Here is a 15,651-nt window from a genome sequence, read left to right as displayed (position 1 = left end):
AAATGCTTGCTCGGTAAACTTGAATACCTGAGTTAGGATCCCCAGCATCCACGGTATAAGCCAGAGAAGGGAAGAGGTCATGCCCATCACTCAATACAAGGGAGAAGTGAAGGTGGGTGGATCCTTGGAGCTCATCAGCCAGCCAATCCGGCCCAAAGGGCAAGCTCAAAATTCTAGGAACGACAGTGTCCATACATACAACACACACAATTGCACATATAAAACCAATTTCCTATTTTATCTTTATTCTCAATCACTCTCCCCTCACCCCATAAAGGGAAAGGTTACTTATTTTTTTTAGTGGGCAGATGATTTTATGCAGCTACACACATATAAATATGTTTCTTTCATCCTTTTAAAAGCTGGGGAGACTGAGACATTGAGGTTTTTTTAATGTATGTTCTTTAATGCATATTAACCAGTTATCAAATAAATACACACATTATCCCTGAAGGTGGGAAACAATATATTAATTTATTTCTAAGAAAATAAAAACAGAAAACATCAAAACCAAAATGGATATCGTAGATGAGGGTACCTTCACAGCCAGCGCACTAGCTCAGATGTTACTCTCTTCCAATATTAAAGTATTTATAAGAAAGAGGTTACCAGCAACGGGCATGTAAACTTCTATTCCAGAAAACATTTCTCATTCCCCAGGAGAGATCCAGTGTAAAACATTTCTTTTCAGGTGCTATCATCCAAGTAACAAAAAAAGAGGCCAGTCTTAGACTTGACCTTGACCACACGTATCCCTGCTTTCAACCCTGAGTCCTCGATACAGTGCCATTTTATTTTTCGGTAGAAGGAAAAAGAAAGGTTTACGTGAACAGGATTCCCTTTAAAGACGATCAGCACTCAGCAGGTACAATTACAGTGCAAGAATGAAATCATGCTAAGTGGTGCCCTTTAAAACAAGGGTTTTTCCCATTAGAACAAATAAATAGTTATGAATACAAGAGAGCTAGCAAAGATGGTGACATTTTAAAAATCACACTTATTCGTTTGTGTGTTGGGGAGTGACCATGTGCAACAACATGTGTGTTAGGGTCATAGAGTAACTTGTGGGTGTGAACCCTCTCCCTCCATCCTGTGGGCATGAACTCTTTTCCCTCCATCCTGTGGGCGTGAACTCTTTTTCCTCCATCCTGTGGGTCGCAGGAATTAAACTCAGGTTGTCAGGCTTGGTGGCAAGCACCCCCACCTGCTGAGTCCTAACCTCACATTTTTCTGAATGATCTAATTTTTTCCTCCAAATTAAGAGTCCATTCGTAAGCTCTGCCTTCTCTGGAGATACTATGTATGGCTTTTATTTTACCTTCTCTCAACAGCCCTATGGAAATGAGCTGAGAGGATCAGAAGGACACTTATGATTGTGAGGGAGCAAATATAAGAATTTATAACAAGTCGCTCTAAGGCTTGTTAGACCATTTGAGAGATGTGGATGCTCACGTCATCCTCGAGAGAGAGGGCTGTGACTTTTGAATAAAACGAGACAAGAAGGAGCTGGTGGGGGCCAACAGGCTTTAGCTTTTGTTTCTTCCTTCCCCCACGTCTCTGGACTAACCTGACTGTAATTACTGATCCTTATGGTCTGATGTTATATATAGCCAGGCCAGGGCACATGCGCAGTGCAGTCATTTGTAAGACTCTAGAGCAGGGTTTCAGAGGCTGATACACTCCCCAGTTTTACAGCAGAGAAAATATCTGTCTGGTTTCCCTCATGGGTCAACATGTGTCCAGAGGATCACAGACGTCCGAGAGGCATTTAGCGAAGGCAGACTAGACTAATGGATGAAGGAAGGACTGAAAAATGACACTGATGCCCACCTACAATCCAGCTCTTAAGTATCCAGGAGGTCCTGTCAGCACCAATCATTGCAAGCTACGTGGAGGCTGTCCTGGTGTGGTTAAAGCTGTGTACAGGAGAACTGGGTCCCTATCTCTCATATAGAAACAGAACCCGAGAAGTGAGCTATTCACGGTCTCCAGATCCACACACTAGCACCTTTCCTGTGGGGAAGAAAGAATCCCTTCATTCCTCTGAGGCTGTTTCAGGGTTCTCGGTGGGAAAGAGAACATTCTGGAATAGAACATGGAAACGCCCGGCATCCCTGAGGTCCTCTTCCTGCAGCCACAGAGTGTCTCCTGTCTTCAGGACATGTTCTGTCGCATGTTAATGGCTTTTGTACTATACACACAACTTCAGACACAAGTAAACTGAGAATGTCCGTGTTCACAGGCCTGTTTGTGATGCTAGAGACAAAGCTCAAGTCCACACATGTGTCCGTTAAGTGCTCAGACACTGAACTATATAGTTCCTCAGCTCTTCAAGATCAGTTCCTTTTGTTTGTTTTTGTTTTTCAAGACAGGGATTCTCTGTGTAGCCCTTGCTGTCCTGGAACGTGCTCCATAGACCAAGCCGGATTCAAACTCAGAGATCTGCCTGCCTCTGCCTCCGGAGTGTTTAAATTAAAGGCGTGCACCGCCGCAGTCAATCCGTTCCTGATTAAATGAAATCGGTGAGTTACTAGGAAGCCATCTCTACGCCTATGTGTGGCTGGACACACAGTTGCTGGGAAGATGGTTATGAATGCTTCCTCCTCCAATAAACCAAGTTTTGATTTCCTTAGATAGTACCCCCCGCCATTCTCCTTTCCAGCAGGATATACTAATATGAGCATCTGGTACAAAGAGCTAATGCATTTAAATTTATCATCGACCGCAACAGTAGCATCAGGTGACTGCCAGACGGCAGAGCCAGGTGTGCTTGTACACACTTGTAATAGCAGCACTTGGTGGGTGCGAGGCGGGAGAACTGATGAGAGTTCAAGGCCATCCTGGGCTACCTGGCAAGAAACAAGGTAGCCAGAGACATACAGCAAGAGCCTGTCTTTAAAAAAGGAGAAAAAAAGAAGAGGAAGAAGAGGCGTTCAGAGGAAATGACTAGACTAGCTAAAAATGGCAGGACAGCTACACCCTGCCACCCTGTCAGTGTATCACAGTGTCCAGTGGATAATTTAAGCATAGTCGTGAAGCCAGGTCTTGATAGTTTCCTGAAACCAGTTCTTGAAGCCTCCTGCATAGCCAAGGCAGGGTCTCCTGGAGAGGAAGGCTCTGCTTTACGTCTTCTTTTACCCTTCTGGCCAGAGCTGCTGTGGCTCAAAAATACCAGCTGGGTTGTATGGCGGTCTCACTCTGGTTGAGGGTTCTCTCTCGAAGCCACAGCTCCAGGCATTCCACAGTGAAAGGGTACGTGTTGACCTCAAATTTGTTAGCAAATAGGCTCTGAGAATTTATTAGCCATTTTAAGTCTCCGTTTCCATAGATGCAGATGCCATGCACATAGTGACCTGTTGGGGGAGACGGGGCAGAAAAAGTTAGACATGCCTGTCTTTAGAGCGGTGAACTAGAAATAGCAGAAACCTGATCAAGTATGGTGAGATCAATGAAACACGACTGGGCTGCCCTACCTAGCCCGCTAGGAGCTTAAAGCGCTTAGGACAAATGGCACAAACATGCACTTGAATAAGATGAGCATTGAAGACTGGAAACAGGGTCCTAAAGCAGTTCATGTGTGAGCACATGGGAGTTACAGGTAAGTTCTAGAGGTGCAGAGATGAAAGAGGCCCTTTCGGCTTGTGTTGCCTCTTCTCTGAGCTCTGATGGAGTCCACGCAACTGTTGCCTCCTCCTCTGAGTGCTACCGTAAGCCTCACCAAAGTAGCATGTCAGTCAGCAGTGGACTCCGAGATAGAGTTTCTCTATGTAGCGCGGGCCGGTCTTCAGTTAGCAATCCCATTGCCTTGTCTCCTGAATGCTGCATTTCCATGTGCCAGGCTAGCACCGAAGTTCTTAATAGTCTCCTTTCACAACTGCCCCTCCCCAAACTGTCCCATCATACTCTGCAGCCACCACCTACACACACACACGCACACACACACACACACAGAGCGCAGCAGCCAGAGAGGTTCTGTTACCACACAGGTGGAATAAATTTTCTCTGCTCAGAGTCTGGCATTTGAGACTCCTGACTCTGGTCACTCTTCGCTCTTTTTCAACTACTTCAGGCACATCATGTGCCCCCCCCCCCCCCACCGCCAGCCCCCAAGCACAGCAGCCTCACTCCCCCTGACTCTCCCAGGGGCTCCCCCTATACCTCTATAACCTGTTCTCTCCCAGATAACACACAGCCCAGCGCTGGTCACCCCCTCAAGGTCACTTTCTCAGTAAGACCCTCCCTGCCACCTCACCCTCATTCACTTGTATTTCGGTGTTTACTACCAATGAGTGTGTGTGCACAAAGGAACACATGCATAGATGTGTGTATTGTGTAGATAATATACATACAAATATCATACAATTATATTCAAACCTTGCACATCTATTATTTTAAATATACATTCATTTTTATGTGTCATAAGTATTTTAAAATGTGTTAAGACTATAAATGACACACATGAATATTTTATGATATATGTGACATTTATCTATTTGCAGTGTTTTACACATTTTTGAAAAGAAGGGAGATACTATTTCTTGTCCTTCTTTCTGAAAGGCAAGGCCTTGCTACTCTTGGGCTGGACTACATGCTCCGGAAAAGCAGGGATTTTAGACCATTTTGCCCCTTTCTGCGTCCTCTGCCTCTGGAACAGTGGCTGGTAAATATTTCTGCATTACATTAGTAACAGTTGAGTGTAGGAATGGAGGCAGCTGGGAGGGAGGGGCGTGGATGGGTTCACCTGGGAAGCACAGCGTGACTGGTAGTGGTTGTGGAAAAACTGAAGGCAATGCCTCTGGAAACACTGTAGAACGGGGAAATTTCTGTTTGAATCGGGATTCTGCTGGAGAGGAGTTGGAAACAGGAAGGGTGGAAAGTTGGCTTGGTCCCCAGAGCTCCATGGCAGTGTTAGGAGAGTCATTAAGGGTCAGAGCCAGGGTCCCAGCTGCAGTAAGTCAGGTTCAACCACCCATCTTTAGTAAGCCAAACAAATAATGATGAGAAGCAGACAAAGGAAATGTATTAAATGTGGTCACACTGAGGAGAGGAGCAAGGAGACCCAGTGACTCGCTTCACACCCTTCTTTGAGGTTTAAAGGACCAGAGGTGTGAAACAGTCCCGGTCACGGTGTGGTTCCGCCCAGCAGTCAGGCAGTCAGGCAAGCTGTCAGGGCGACAAGTTCTCCCACTGACTGGCACCAGGCTTCAGGCTTTTCCTTCTCCAGCAGGAGATTCCTGGGGACCCCCAATGCCTTGGGGTACTTTGTTTCAAGAGTGTAAAGAAAAGGTGGACACTTGAGTGTCCTTCCAGAACCTCTTCTATGTTGTGTTACTGAGTCACTGCAGTGATGGCACGCAATGTCCCTCTGGATTCTACCTCTCCATGCTCCCTACATACTGGTTTGGAGGGCAATATTGATGCCCTTCACGGTATGAAGCTTTCCAGCGTTCATTGGCATAGCAGGTATTTAACGCTGAAAGATGAAATATGAGTCTGAGGTGGGCTTGGGCTGCTCGGGTTCTGTACAGTTAGCTTGGTTCTGAGCTGGAGAGCAAGAAGGGTACCTACAAAACTACAAGGCTGATCAGTCCACCTTTCTTGACTAAGGAGGGACAGGGCATGGGAGAAAGCAGAGAGGAGAGGCTGCAGGCAAGCCTGTGCTGTTGGGGCAGTAGCTTCTCTGACAGGGGAAGGCTATAGTTCAAGGCAATGATGCCACCTGGGTGGCTGGTGTGGATGAGGCAATCAGAGGGGACTGTATATATTCTAGGGGGAGGCAGAGTGTGGTTGGCTTGATGAAATGGTGAAGGTAATTTATATAGAAACCGGGAACCTGACTGGGTTTTGGGGTTTTTTTGAGACAGGGTCTCACTATGTATCTCTGACTGTCTTGAAACTCACTATGTAGACTTGGCTGGCTTTGAACTCACAGAGATCAATTTGTCTCTGCTTCCCAAATTCTGGGATTAAAGGCATGTGCCATGACGCCCAGCTCTGACTGGGCTCTTGTGAGAGGAAAATAGGATTCAGTAAAAAGACACATGCGGACACAGGGAGACGAGGTCTTTTCAAAGCCACAGGAGAAAGGCCAAGAAAAAGCCAATTCTGTGACCCGTGATCTTGCATTTCCAGTCTTGAGAAAAATGAGGAAGTTTCTGCTGTATAGGTCGTCCAACCCGTGCTGCTTTGATAAAGCAGCACAAGGAGGTAGATGTGCCAGCTCACTATGTGCTAGGTGGTGTCGGGAGTGCATGATGCCTGGCGGAATTCCTTCTTCATACGGGTCTACAGCAATGACCATGAGTGCGGGCGGGGCACATTTCTGCAACCCCAGCACTTAGGAGACAGAAGCGGAGAATCCAGATTTCAAGGTCTTCCTTGGCTACATAGCAAGTTCTGGGTTACTCTAGGCTACCTAAGACCCTGTCTCATCCCATCCCCCACCTTGCTGCAAAAGGCAATGACTTAGGGTCTCTAGTTCTTGTCTATTTTGGAAAGAGTCCTTTCTCCCTGACATCACCTGCCCTGTGCCAGAGGGGTCACAAACACCTGAAGCTCGCCAAGTCACCCCTGACCTGTGATGTGGGGGCAAGGTGTGAGCATACTCGGTCACAAGGATGTGACATCACCTGTCCCAAAGAAATGGTAAATAAGGGGCAATGAGAAAGCAGAAATTAGCAAGGACAAAGTTCACTTTATCTTGAAAGTACTGTCTCTCCTTGGCGGCGCTGAGATTGAGAATGTCTGAGAAATGGAAACTTATCGTCAGGAGACAAGGTGAGGCAGCATCAGGCGTCTCTGACAACCCCCGATCAGTCTGTGTACTACAGCCTTCTCTGTGCAAGAACCCCCTCTATTACGTTTACAGTCATCCTCATGCCTACAGCAACAGGCAACAGAGCCTCAGAACAGGAGACCTTACCATGGCAGCCTCCGTGCATAGCTTCCATATCATTCCATTTGATAGCTCTGAGGTTGCCCGTCCAGGAGGCATTTGGCATGGCACCAGGAACTCCTGCAATGTTAATAAAAGAGCAATAAGAACCAGGAGCTCAATCTCAATTCACTCTCCACAACCCCTCTTTGTCTTTCGGACTGTTGTGTACCGCATGACAGTCGTTCCCCTGGGGTTCTACACACCAGACAACAATAGCACCCTCTTCCCAAATGTGACAACCAAAAATGTCTGCAAGCATTGCCTCACGTCCTATGGGGAAACAATACTGTCCTATTCGAGCAACACAGTGAGTGGCAAGCTATCTCAGCAGACTCCATTCATCTCAATACACTCTGGATAAGTCAGGAAAGGGCCCACTTAGCCATACAGGGCAGTTATACCCTCAAATAATACAGAACTCGTGACTGGGAATGGTGGAGGGTTTTAGAATGCAGACCTCCAAAGCATTTGAGAGTGAATGGAATCAACACAAGCATGAAAGGCATGCTTTGCGAGAGCTGTGGCCTTTTCACCATGACGGATACAATTTATAATTTAATTTATACAGAATGTCATTTAGAGGTAAAGATGGCTATGCAGATATCTGTGCCCCAGATGCAGCAGTCCTCTCTTAGGAAATTCTAAGGTGATAAAACATACTTTGGTAGGAAGGATAATGTCCCTTCTACACACACACACACACACACACACACACACTCTTCCACATTCTAAACACTGGAACCTGTGGATATGCTATATTACATGGCAAAGAAGAATGGGACTGCTCTTCAGCTGGGTTTCAATAGGTTACCCTGAATTATTTGGATGGGTGCAATTTCATCACGAGTAGGCAGTAATGCTACCAGCGTTAGGGCAAAGGCCCTAGCCCTGGGAGGCATGGTTACACTAGACTCAGCCTTTCACTCCAGTACACCAATCAAAGATAAGATCAGTGGTCAAAGGCAGGGAATAAAAATTTCACGCATATTGGGAAGTACAAAGGGGGGGGTCATAATCCCGTGTCCGTCTTCACCTTTGGGGTACAGACATGAGAGCTTTAAGTTTAAATAGACGGACAACTATTTAGAGGGTGGGAGGGAGGCAAGAGGCAGGCAGATTAAGCTAGTCTTCACAAGACCTGACCTGGCTGATCCTTATCTCCCTTTTGGTTATGCAAGGTGGCTGGAAGAAATCCCGACAGTTTGGCGGGCCAAGGGCAGTTCCCAGATGATTGCCCTGGCTTGGGTGTGATCTCACCATGGGATAAGCAGATCTCTGAGGCTCTACTGTTCCTAGAACTCAGCACAGTGCAGGTTCAGGACAAACACTAGAGACTTCCAGCCACTCTGGGTGGAGCGTTGGAGTTCTGCATCCCCAGAGCAGGATGCTGAAAAAGCTGACAGGGAGGTGCCTGCTCCTTTTATCTTTATGCCTTTTGACCTCCAGGGAGATGAAATAGTTTTCAGTAGCCTCAGATTTTAGACAGACACTCCTTAGGTGCAGAATAAGCAAAATTCCTGAGGCAGAAGCAAAAGGAAGGCCAACAACAACAACAAAAAGCCACCCTTTCACCCACTCTTAGTTACTCCAGGATGAGGATTCAGGGCTTCTCACGATCCAGTTTATAGTAACAGTGGAAGGGGAAGGATGAAGACGTGGTCAGCCATGGTGGTTTGAAGGACTCCTCGGCAGCCCCCCCTCCCACCACCCCCCGCAGTGAGGACTTCAGGTGCAAAGGCAAGGAAATGGAGGGTGTTCAGAAGCAGATGGGGTCACGGTCCAGTCAGTGCTCCGACTTCAGTCAGTGCTACTTCCAAGCTTAGAACAGCAAGACAATCTCTGTGTTGTTTAAACTCTCAATTTTGTGGTAATCGTCCTGGACTTTTTAGGGGAAAGGCTTGGGTTCTGGTGCTCCTGCAAGCTAGGACCATCTACCTGTCCTCAGCATGATTGGACAAAAGCAATAGTGAAAAGCACAGAAAGGTTTATTCAATGTGGCCACACTGGGAAGAGCAGATCATGGGATCCCGACCCAACCCCGAAGCCAGTCTCTACCCCAAAGCTAGTCTTTCTAGTGTCCTGATGTGAGGTTTAGGCTTAAGTAGAGTGCAAGGATTGTGCATAATTCAGCAGCTTTGGGTATGGTGTGGTCTCACCTATCACTGACTTTCTATCGCTCTGTAAGGTGGTCAGAACTGTGGGAAATCCCTTCCTGGGAGGTGCGGTCCCCTTCGGTGGCACCAGGCCCTCAGCTTTTCCCTTCTCCCGGCGAGGATTTCCTGGCAGCAGATTTTAACGCTCTGGGATTCACTACTTTAAAGACTGATGACTGAAAGGAGGGCCCTGTGTGTCTCTAGATTACCCTTTCCCCGCCAGGACAGCTAGAATGTGACTTATTATAGTCTCAAAATGAAAACTGACTACTGAAGAAGCTGGCATCTTCCAATAGGGGGGGGGGGGTGAAAGGAATGTCAAAGACCCAAACTTTGAAAGAAATTGAATAGAATTAAGCATTTAAGATATAATATAAAACTAACCCATCTATTTAAAAAATTAATTAAAATGTACATTTCAGAAGAAAACAGTCCTGTTCTGCCGACCTGATAATTATGTACCAGGTCTCCCAACTAAAATGAAATGTCACAATCTTTCCTGTAAATAGTATGAATCTTTAACCCTTAGGACTCTCTACCAGTAAGAATCTTTTTTCTTTTTGGTTTTGTCTCCTAAGCTTGAAAGCATTCAACAGAAACACTACAGTGGGACCACTTCCTTCTGCTTTGTGCTTAAACACCTTAAAGGTGATTATAGTACCTGCTTATCCAAAAAGAAGCTTCTTTATTTTGCTCTTGATACATACTCTTAAATAACCTAGATTAAAAGTAAAAGAGCGTATATTAAAACTTGTCTGGGGAGTGTGGAAAGCCAGGAGGGAATTCAATTTATTTGACTCTGTCAAGGTAATCCGTGTGTGATGTTTATGAGTCTATTTAGATTAAATAAGCACACCAGACAACGACATAAAACACCTCCCTGACACTACAGCCCTTAATCTTTAAGCAAGTACACTTCTGAGAAGGCATTTTTCTCTTCCACGCTCATCAATATTGATTGCACAAATTGAGAAATGCATTCCATTATCCCCGCGATAGGATCAGCACATTTACAAGAACGCCCTACCTTTTGAATAGACACATGCACTCATTAATCTCCAGCAAATGAAATTGTTAACTCCTATACCTTCTGTCTGATGACAGGCCTCAAACATGTCCACTTAAATATTATCTGTGGTTCGCATTTGTGCATAAAATGACATTTATTAACAGAAGAGGGAGCAATTTCACTTTGTGCCCCCCCCCCACATCTCCCATAGACTCCTGGGGCATAGAGAAGTCTAGAAGAAATGGGTGTAGCTCCTGGCATAAAGCGAGCTGTTCCAATGTGGTTCTTGGACTGAAACATTGGCATTACCTGGAAACTCGCTAGAAATGTAGAATCTTGGGCTCCACCCAGACTTCTTGGAAGAGGACCAGCACCTCCCTAGGATAGCAGAATCCTCTGCAAGGCTAAGTGTAAGAAAAGATGAGGGACAGGGACGTTGTGAAGAGGCCACAATGGCACCTTCCCTTCCCCTCCTTCTCTGAGATCCTTCCTTCATCTCATGCAAGCTTAATCCTGTTCTTTCTATCCTGTCCCACTCAAATCTGCCCAATAGTCAAGGGTTGCTATTCTTCTATCCTTTCTTCAGTCTAATTGTGTCTTTGGGACATATGTATTTGTTTTTCATTTACTTTTATTTTATGCGTATGTGTACAGGTATATCTCCATGTACATATGTGTCTGGTATCCTAGGAGCCAGAGAGAGTGCTGGATCCCCCGGGACTGGAGATACTGGACTTGCCAGCTGCCACGTGGGTCCTAGGAACCAAACCCAGGTCCTCTGCTCAGTATTATGTGCCTTTTTTTTAAAGTCTGAGAGTTTCTGCGCCAGGGAAGTGAGTAAATGAAGCCAGTGGCTTTTTAGTTTAGACTGTATGCAAACCCCAGGGAGGGAAATGACATCATCTACCCACCTCTCTCACACACACACTCATATAATACAAACAGAAGTTTCATAAAACAGCACTCAGGCTTCTTACATGCGTGACATTTGTTTATACCGCTATCTAGCTTCCTTTAGGAAATTCTGGTCAAAAAGTGGGGGTTGGAGGTACAGCCCAGGTGGTAGAATGCCCACCTAGCATACACACAGCCCTGAATGCCCACCTAGCATACACACAGCCCTGGGTTTGATCCTCAGCACCGAATAAACTGGGTGTGGTGGCAAATGCCTGGATGCTGATAATCCCACCACTGAGGAGGCAGTGGCAGGAGGATCAGAAGTTCAAGATTATCCTCTACCACCTAGTGAGGTTGGGGAGGACCTGGGATACATGAGATGCTGAAATAAACACACACATACACACACACACACACACACACATACATACATACACACACATACATACACACACACACACACATACACACAAACACACACACACACACACGAACACTAAAGCATCTTCTCAATACTATGATGAGAAATAAATTCTATATTCAGGCTTCCATTCTGTTGTTGTTGCTCCTATTATTGTCACTATCATGCTTATTGGTCAGGAATCTGAAAGGATCCTCACAGGGCATCTAGGTAAGAGTGCATCTTGACTCACACGCAACCTAACGAAGGTTCATTTTTCTCATTGTTTCCAGGGTAAGGCAAAAAGGAAATTGTCAATGTTATCAGAGAAAACGTTTTCACCAAAAAATCCAATTTTCTCATTTGCTCTTCATAGGCGTCTGTAAATAGAACATTCGAGATACGGTTTGCAGAGGGACCTGGAATGTTTTTCTTGGGTCTCGGCCTTTACCGGCCAAATAACTGTGTTTGTTAAATAAATGAATAGGAGTCTTTGAAATACGAGCTCGGTTTATATGAACCCTGTTTCTCCCCATTATCTTCCCAGAGCTTCCTCCTCACGTGGGGAGACTCGTGCGTGATAACAAGTTCCAGCAATTGCTCGATTCGAGCTCAGATATGTCCCCTGACACTTGTTAGACACACAAGGAATTTAAATATCAAATATTGAAAGAGATGTCTCACAGTTTAATGATTGTGCTAGACAATGAGACAGCCGTAGAAGGAGCTTGTCTAACAAGGTGGAAAAGCTCCCATAACTGCACCCTGCTTTTATCCATTCAAACCAATTCTGTAGCGTGAACTCTCATTGGTCTTACTAATAAAAACCCAGAGTCAGATATTAGGGGGTGAAAGCTGAAAGATCAGAGAAGCAGAGCAGCCAGTCACTAGTTGTTACTTCTAAAAAAAAACCCTCAGACCGAAGTGGATATCCTGTCTCTACAAGTCCTCAGACTGAATGCCTGGAGCTCCTGTCTCCTCCCGCTTTAAATTCTTCACTCTACCCAGCCATATGCCTTCCTGTCTCCACCTCGCTAGTATTGGCATTAAAGGCATGTGACTCCCAAGTACTGGTATTAAAAGCTTGAGTCACCACAGCCTGGCTGTTTCTCTTTGAGACTGGATCAATCTCGTGTAGCCAAGGGTGCCCTTGGACTCACAGAGATCCATCTGCCTCTGCCTCCCAAGTGCTGGGATTAAAGGTGTGTGCCACCACTGCCTGGCCTCTATGGCTAACTAGTGTGGCTAGCTTCGCACTGTGATCTTCAGGCAAACTTTGTTTACAGTACAAATGAAATATCAAAATAAGAAAATAATTTTTGTAAGATTTTGTAAGCCTCTCTGAGGCTGTTGACTGTGACATCATTACCCATACTGACTGACACGGAATTCTGAAGTCAGGACTTAAGTCTGTCTGCTACAATTAGTTGTTTGACTTTAAACAACCAATTATTCTCTTGAAGACAAAGTGTAACAAATCCTGGCAGGATTTGGTCAGCACAGCCATTTCTGGCTATCCTTGCGGGACTGGATCAAGGATCCCCTCCCCCTGCTTCTTTGGATACCAAAATCTGACAATATTCAAGTCCCTCATTGAAAATGGTGTAGGATCTGCCCATATAACCGGCCCGGCACGAAAGAGGAGGGTCTATTTTTGTCATTGTTATTGTTTCATTTTTGTTTGTTTGTTTTTCCAGACAGAATCTCTCTGTGTAGTCCTGGCTGTCCTGAAACTCTCTGTGTTGACCAGACTATCCTCCAACTCACATGGATCCACCTGCCTCTGCCTCCCAAATGCTGGGATTAGAGGCGTGTACTACCATGGCCGGCCTAAGGAGGATATTCTAGAGACACTGCTGGCAGAGCCTGGTGCCAGCCAGAGGGAGAACTTGGCACCCAGGAACAGGTTCCGGCAATGGCAGACCACTTTGCGGGAGGACTCGGAGCAGAGACAATGATGGACCAAGTCACACCTTGTCCAGGGTCCGCTTAGCTTTGTGTGCCTCAGGCTCTCTACTTCAACCTAACCCTCATACCAACAGGGGAAGATGGGCTTAGGGTGAGCCTCTTTGTCCTTCGGAATGTGGCCAGCATGGACTAAATCTCCTTTCGCTGCTGTTCACAGTCAGCTATTTAACTGGCTAATGGAGAGTGGGCAGCTGAGTCAGGCCTAAGGGTGTCGGAGCTCAGGCTCTGGGCGCTCCAGAACTTCGGAGATGTAAAATACTAGCAGAATGTAATGCTGTGTTCACAGTTCTCATCCTGTGTTGTCAAGGGAATGAGCACCTGTCCACGCTCCATAGAGATCTGATTGTTTTGTTCTAAGTACTTCTGGTTTGTGGTTGGTTGGCTTTGCAGATGTGGAAGCAGTGAGGGTAGAGAGGCGACCAGTAAAAGAGACACAATGCATGTACGGTGTTTAGTAATTGATACTTCATGGAAATTTGAAAACATAATCCTTCCATTAGAATCTCAGGAGCCACGCATGTTTCTTTTCCCCTGCTGTGATGAAATACAAAGACAAAATCTACTTCACAGAGAAAAAGATCATTTTGGCTGCAACCACACTCAGGAAGTAGAGAGGGAACAGCAAGTTGGACAGGCTATAAAACCTCCAAGCCCACCCCAAAGATGTACTTCCTCTATCAAGTCTCCAACCCCTAAGGGTTCCACAGTCTTCAAACTGCGATACCAGCTGGGGACCAAATGTTTCACCATATGAGCCCCCCAGAAGACATTTTACTTTCAAACCACAACAACTTACATATGATTCTCTATGGTGGGATGTCCAGTATATTGCAGGAAATTTAGCAACAGCCCTGGCCACGACCCAGTAACAATCCTCTAACCCCAGTGTGTCAATTAAACATCTCTACACATACTGCCAGCTGTCCCCTGAGGCTCAGGTCACCCTTCATTATTTAAGATGGGAAAACAACAAACAAAGCAGCACATACACCCAGATCAGCAACTTGTATAAAAGAGGTGGCTCAGCAGTTAAGAACCCTAGCTGCCCTTCCAGGGGATTCAGGTTCAATTCCCAGCACCCACAAGGCAGCTCACAATTCACAATTGTCTCTAACTCCAGTTCCAGGGGATCTGGCACCCCTCACACAGACATACACGCAGTCAAAACACAAATAAAATAAAAATAAATAAATCTTTAAAAGAATGTGAGTCAGGTTGGCAGGGGTGGCCCACGCCTTTAATCCTGGCACTCAGGAGGCAGAGGCAAGCAGATCTGGAGGCCAGCCTGGTCTACAGAGTGGATTTCAGGACAGCCAGGGCTACACAGAGAAACCCTGTCTTGAAAACAAATAAACAAAAGCAAAACAACAACAACAACAACAAAAACCAAGTCAAGGAAATAGTTTATTTTTAAAAATATTTGTGATGTTAAGACTTCTTAATAAATAGTGTGTGTGTGTGTGTGTGTGTATATATATATATATATATATATATATATATATATGAATCATTGATTTAGTAATTGGGCCTGTGACTATGTTAATAATTCAACAAAATAAAAATATAGAAAAACATCAGTGCTGATTATCTTTAATGATAAACAGGTTGAATGCTAATAGCAGGGGACTGTGGTGTCAGGGCAGCTAGACCCTGTCCTGATTATAAACATCATCAGTTAGCATCTGATTAAGGCCTGCTTTGTTTACTGTGGGTGTGCATTCTACAGCTGCTCAGTCCCTAAACAGTCACCTAGCATCCACAGTGGAACATCTTTGCATTTATCTGATCACTGCTAACGAATGGACTCTTCTCTGACTGTAAATGGGGAAGGGCAAAACAGAGAAAGGGAAAACCTCCACAAGAGTTTCAGAACCTAAGTGACTTTATAAATGTACTAATACATCCCACTTGTTGCAATCTGTATTAACTGGAACCCAGGAAACAGATGGAAGTGAGTCAGGAGTGTGGAGGGATGGCTTGGGGTGGGGTGAGAGTTTGCTAGGTTTTTATACATGCTAAACACCCAGTTCTACCACTGAACTGCAGCTCAGCCCAACTTGTTGATTTTACTTCAAGATTAAAAATTTATCTTAAAATAAAACGTAACTAAATTCTTTCTTACATATTTCCTATGGAAAAGTTTCTGCACCCTGATAAGCCTCTCTGCCAGTTCAACAATCCAAATCAGACCAAATCAAACTAAATTAGAAAAAGCCCAGGTTTAAGGGATAAAATGCTCCCGAGATGATTTTCCAGTGGTCAGAGAGGAGATGGGAAAGGAAGACTG

At 45.3% G+C, this 15,651-nt stretch overlaps 1 protein-coding gene across 2 annotated transcripts in view; it reads right to left on the bottom strand.

The window, feature by feature from the left end:
• Window positions 1-449: 449 nt before the first annotated feature.
• LOC125391899 (N-acetyllactosaminide beta-1,6-N-acetylglucosaminyl-transferase) overlaps window positions 450-15,651 on the bottom strand; it is a 62,506-nt gene continuing 47,304 nt past the window's right edge. For both annotated transcript variants that reach the window (XM_085699412.2, XM_048421605.3), the window contains exons 2-3: window positions 6,923-7,015; window positions 450-3,353 (exon numbers count right to left, since the gene is read on the bottom strand). In XM_085699412.2, coding sequence (XP_085555538.2) covers window positions 3,163-3,353; window positions 6,923-7,015 — 284 coding nt within the window. In that variant the 3' untranslated portion in view covers window positions 450-3,162. The remainder of the gene's footprint in view (window positions 3,354-6,922; window positions 7,016-15,651) is intronic.

This window comes from Myodes glareolus, chromosome 14, assembly GCF_982192425.1.
Source record: "Myodes glareolus chromosome 14, mMyoGla1.1, whole genome shotgun sequence".
NCBI classification, from domain to species: domain Eukaryota; kingdom Metazoa; phylum Chordata; class Mammalia; order Rodentia; family Cricetidae; genus Myodes; species Myodes glareolus.
The sequence above is the reverse complement of the archived record's forward strand: the minus strand, read 5'-3'. Positions and strand labels throughout refer to the sequence as shown.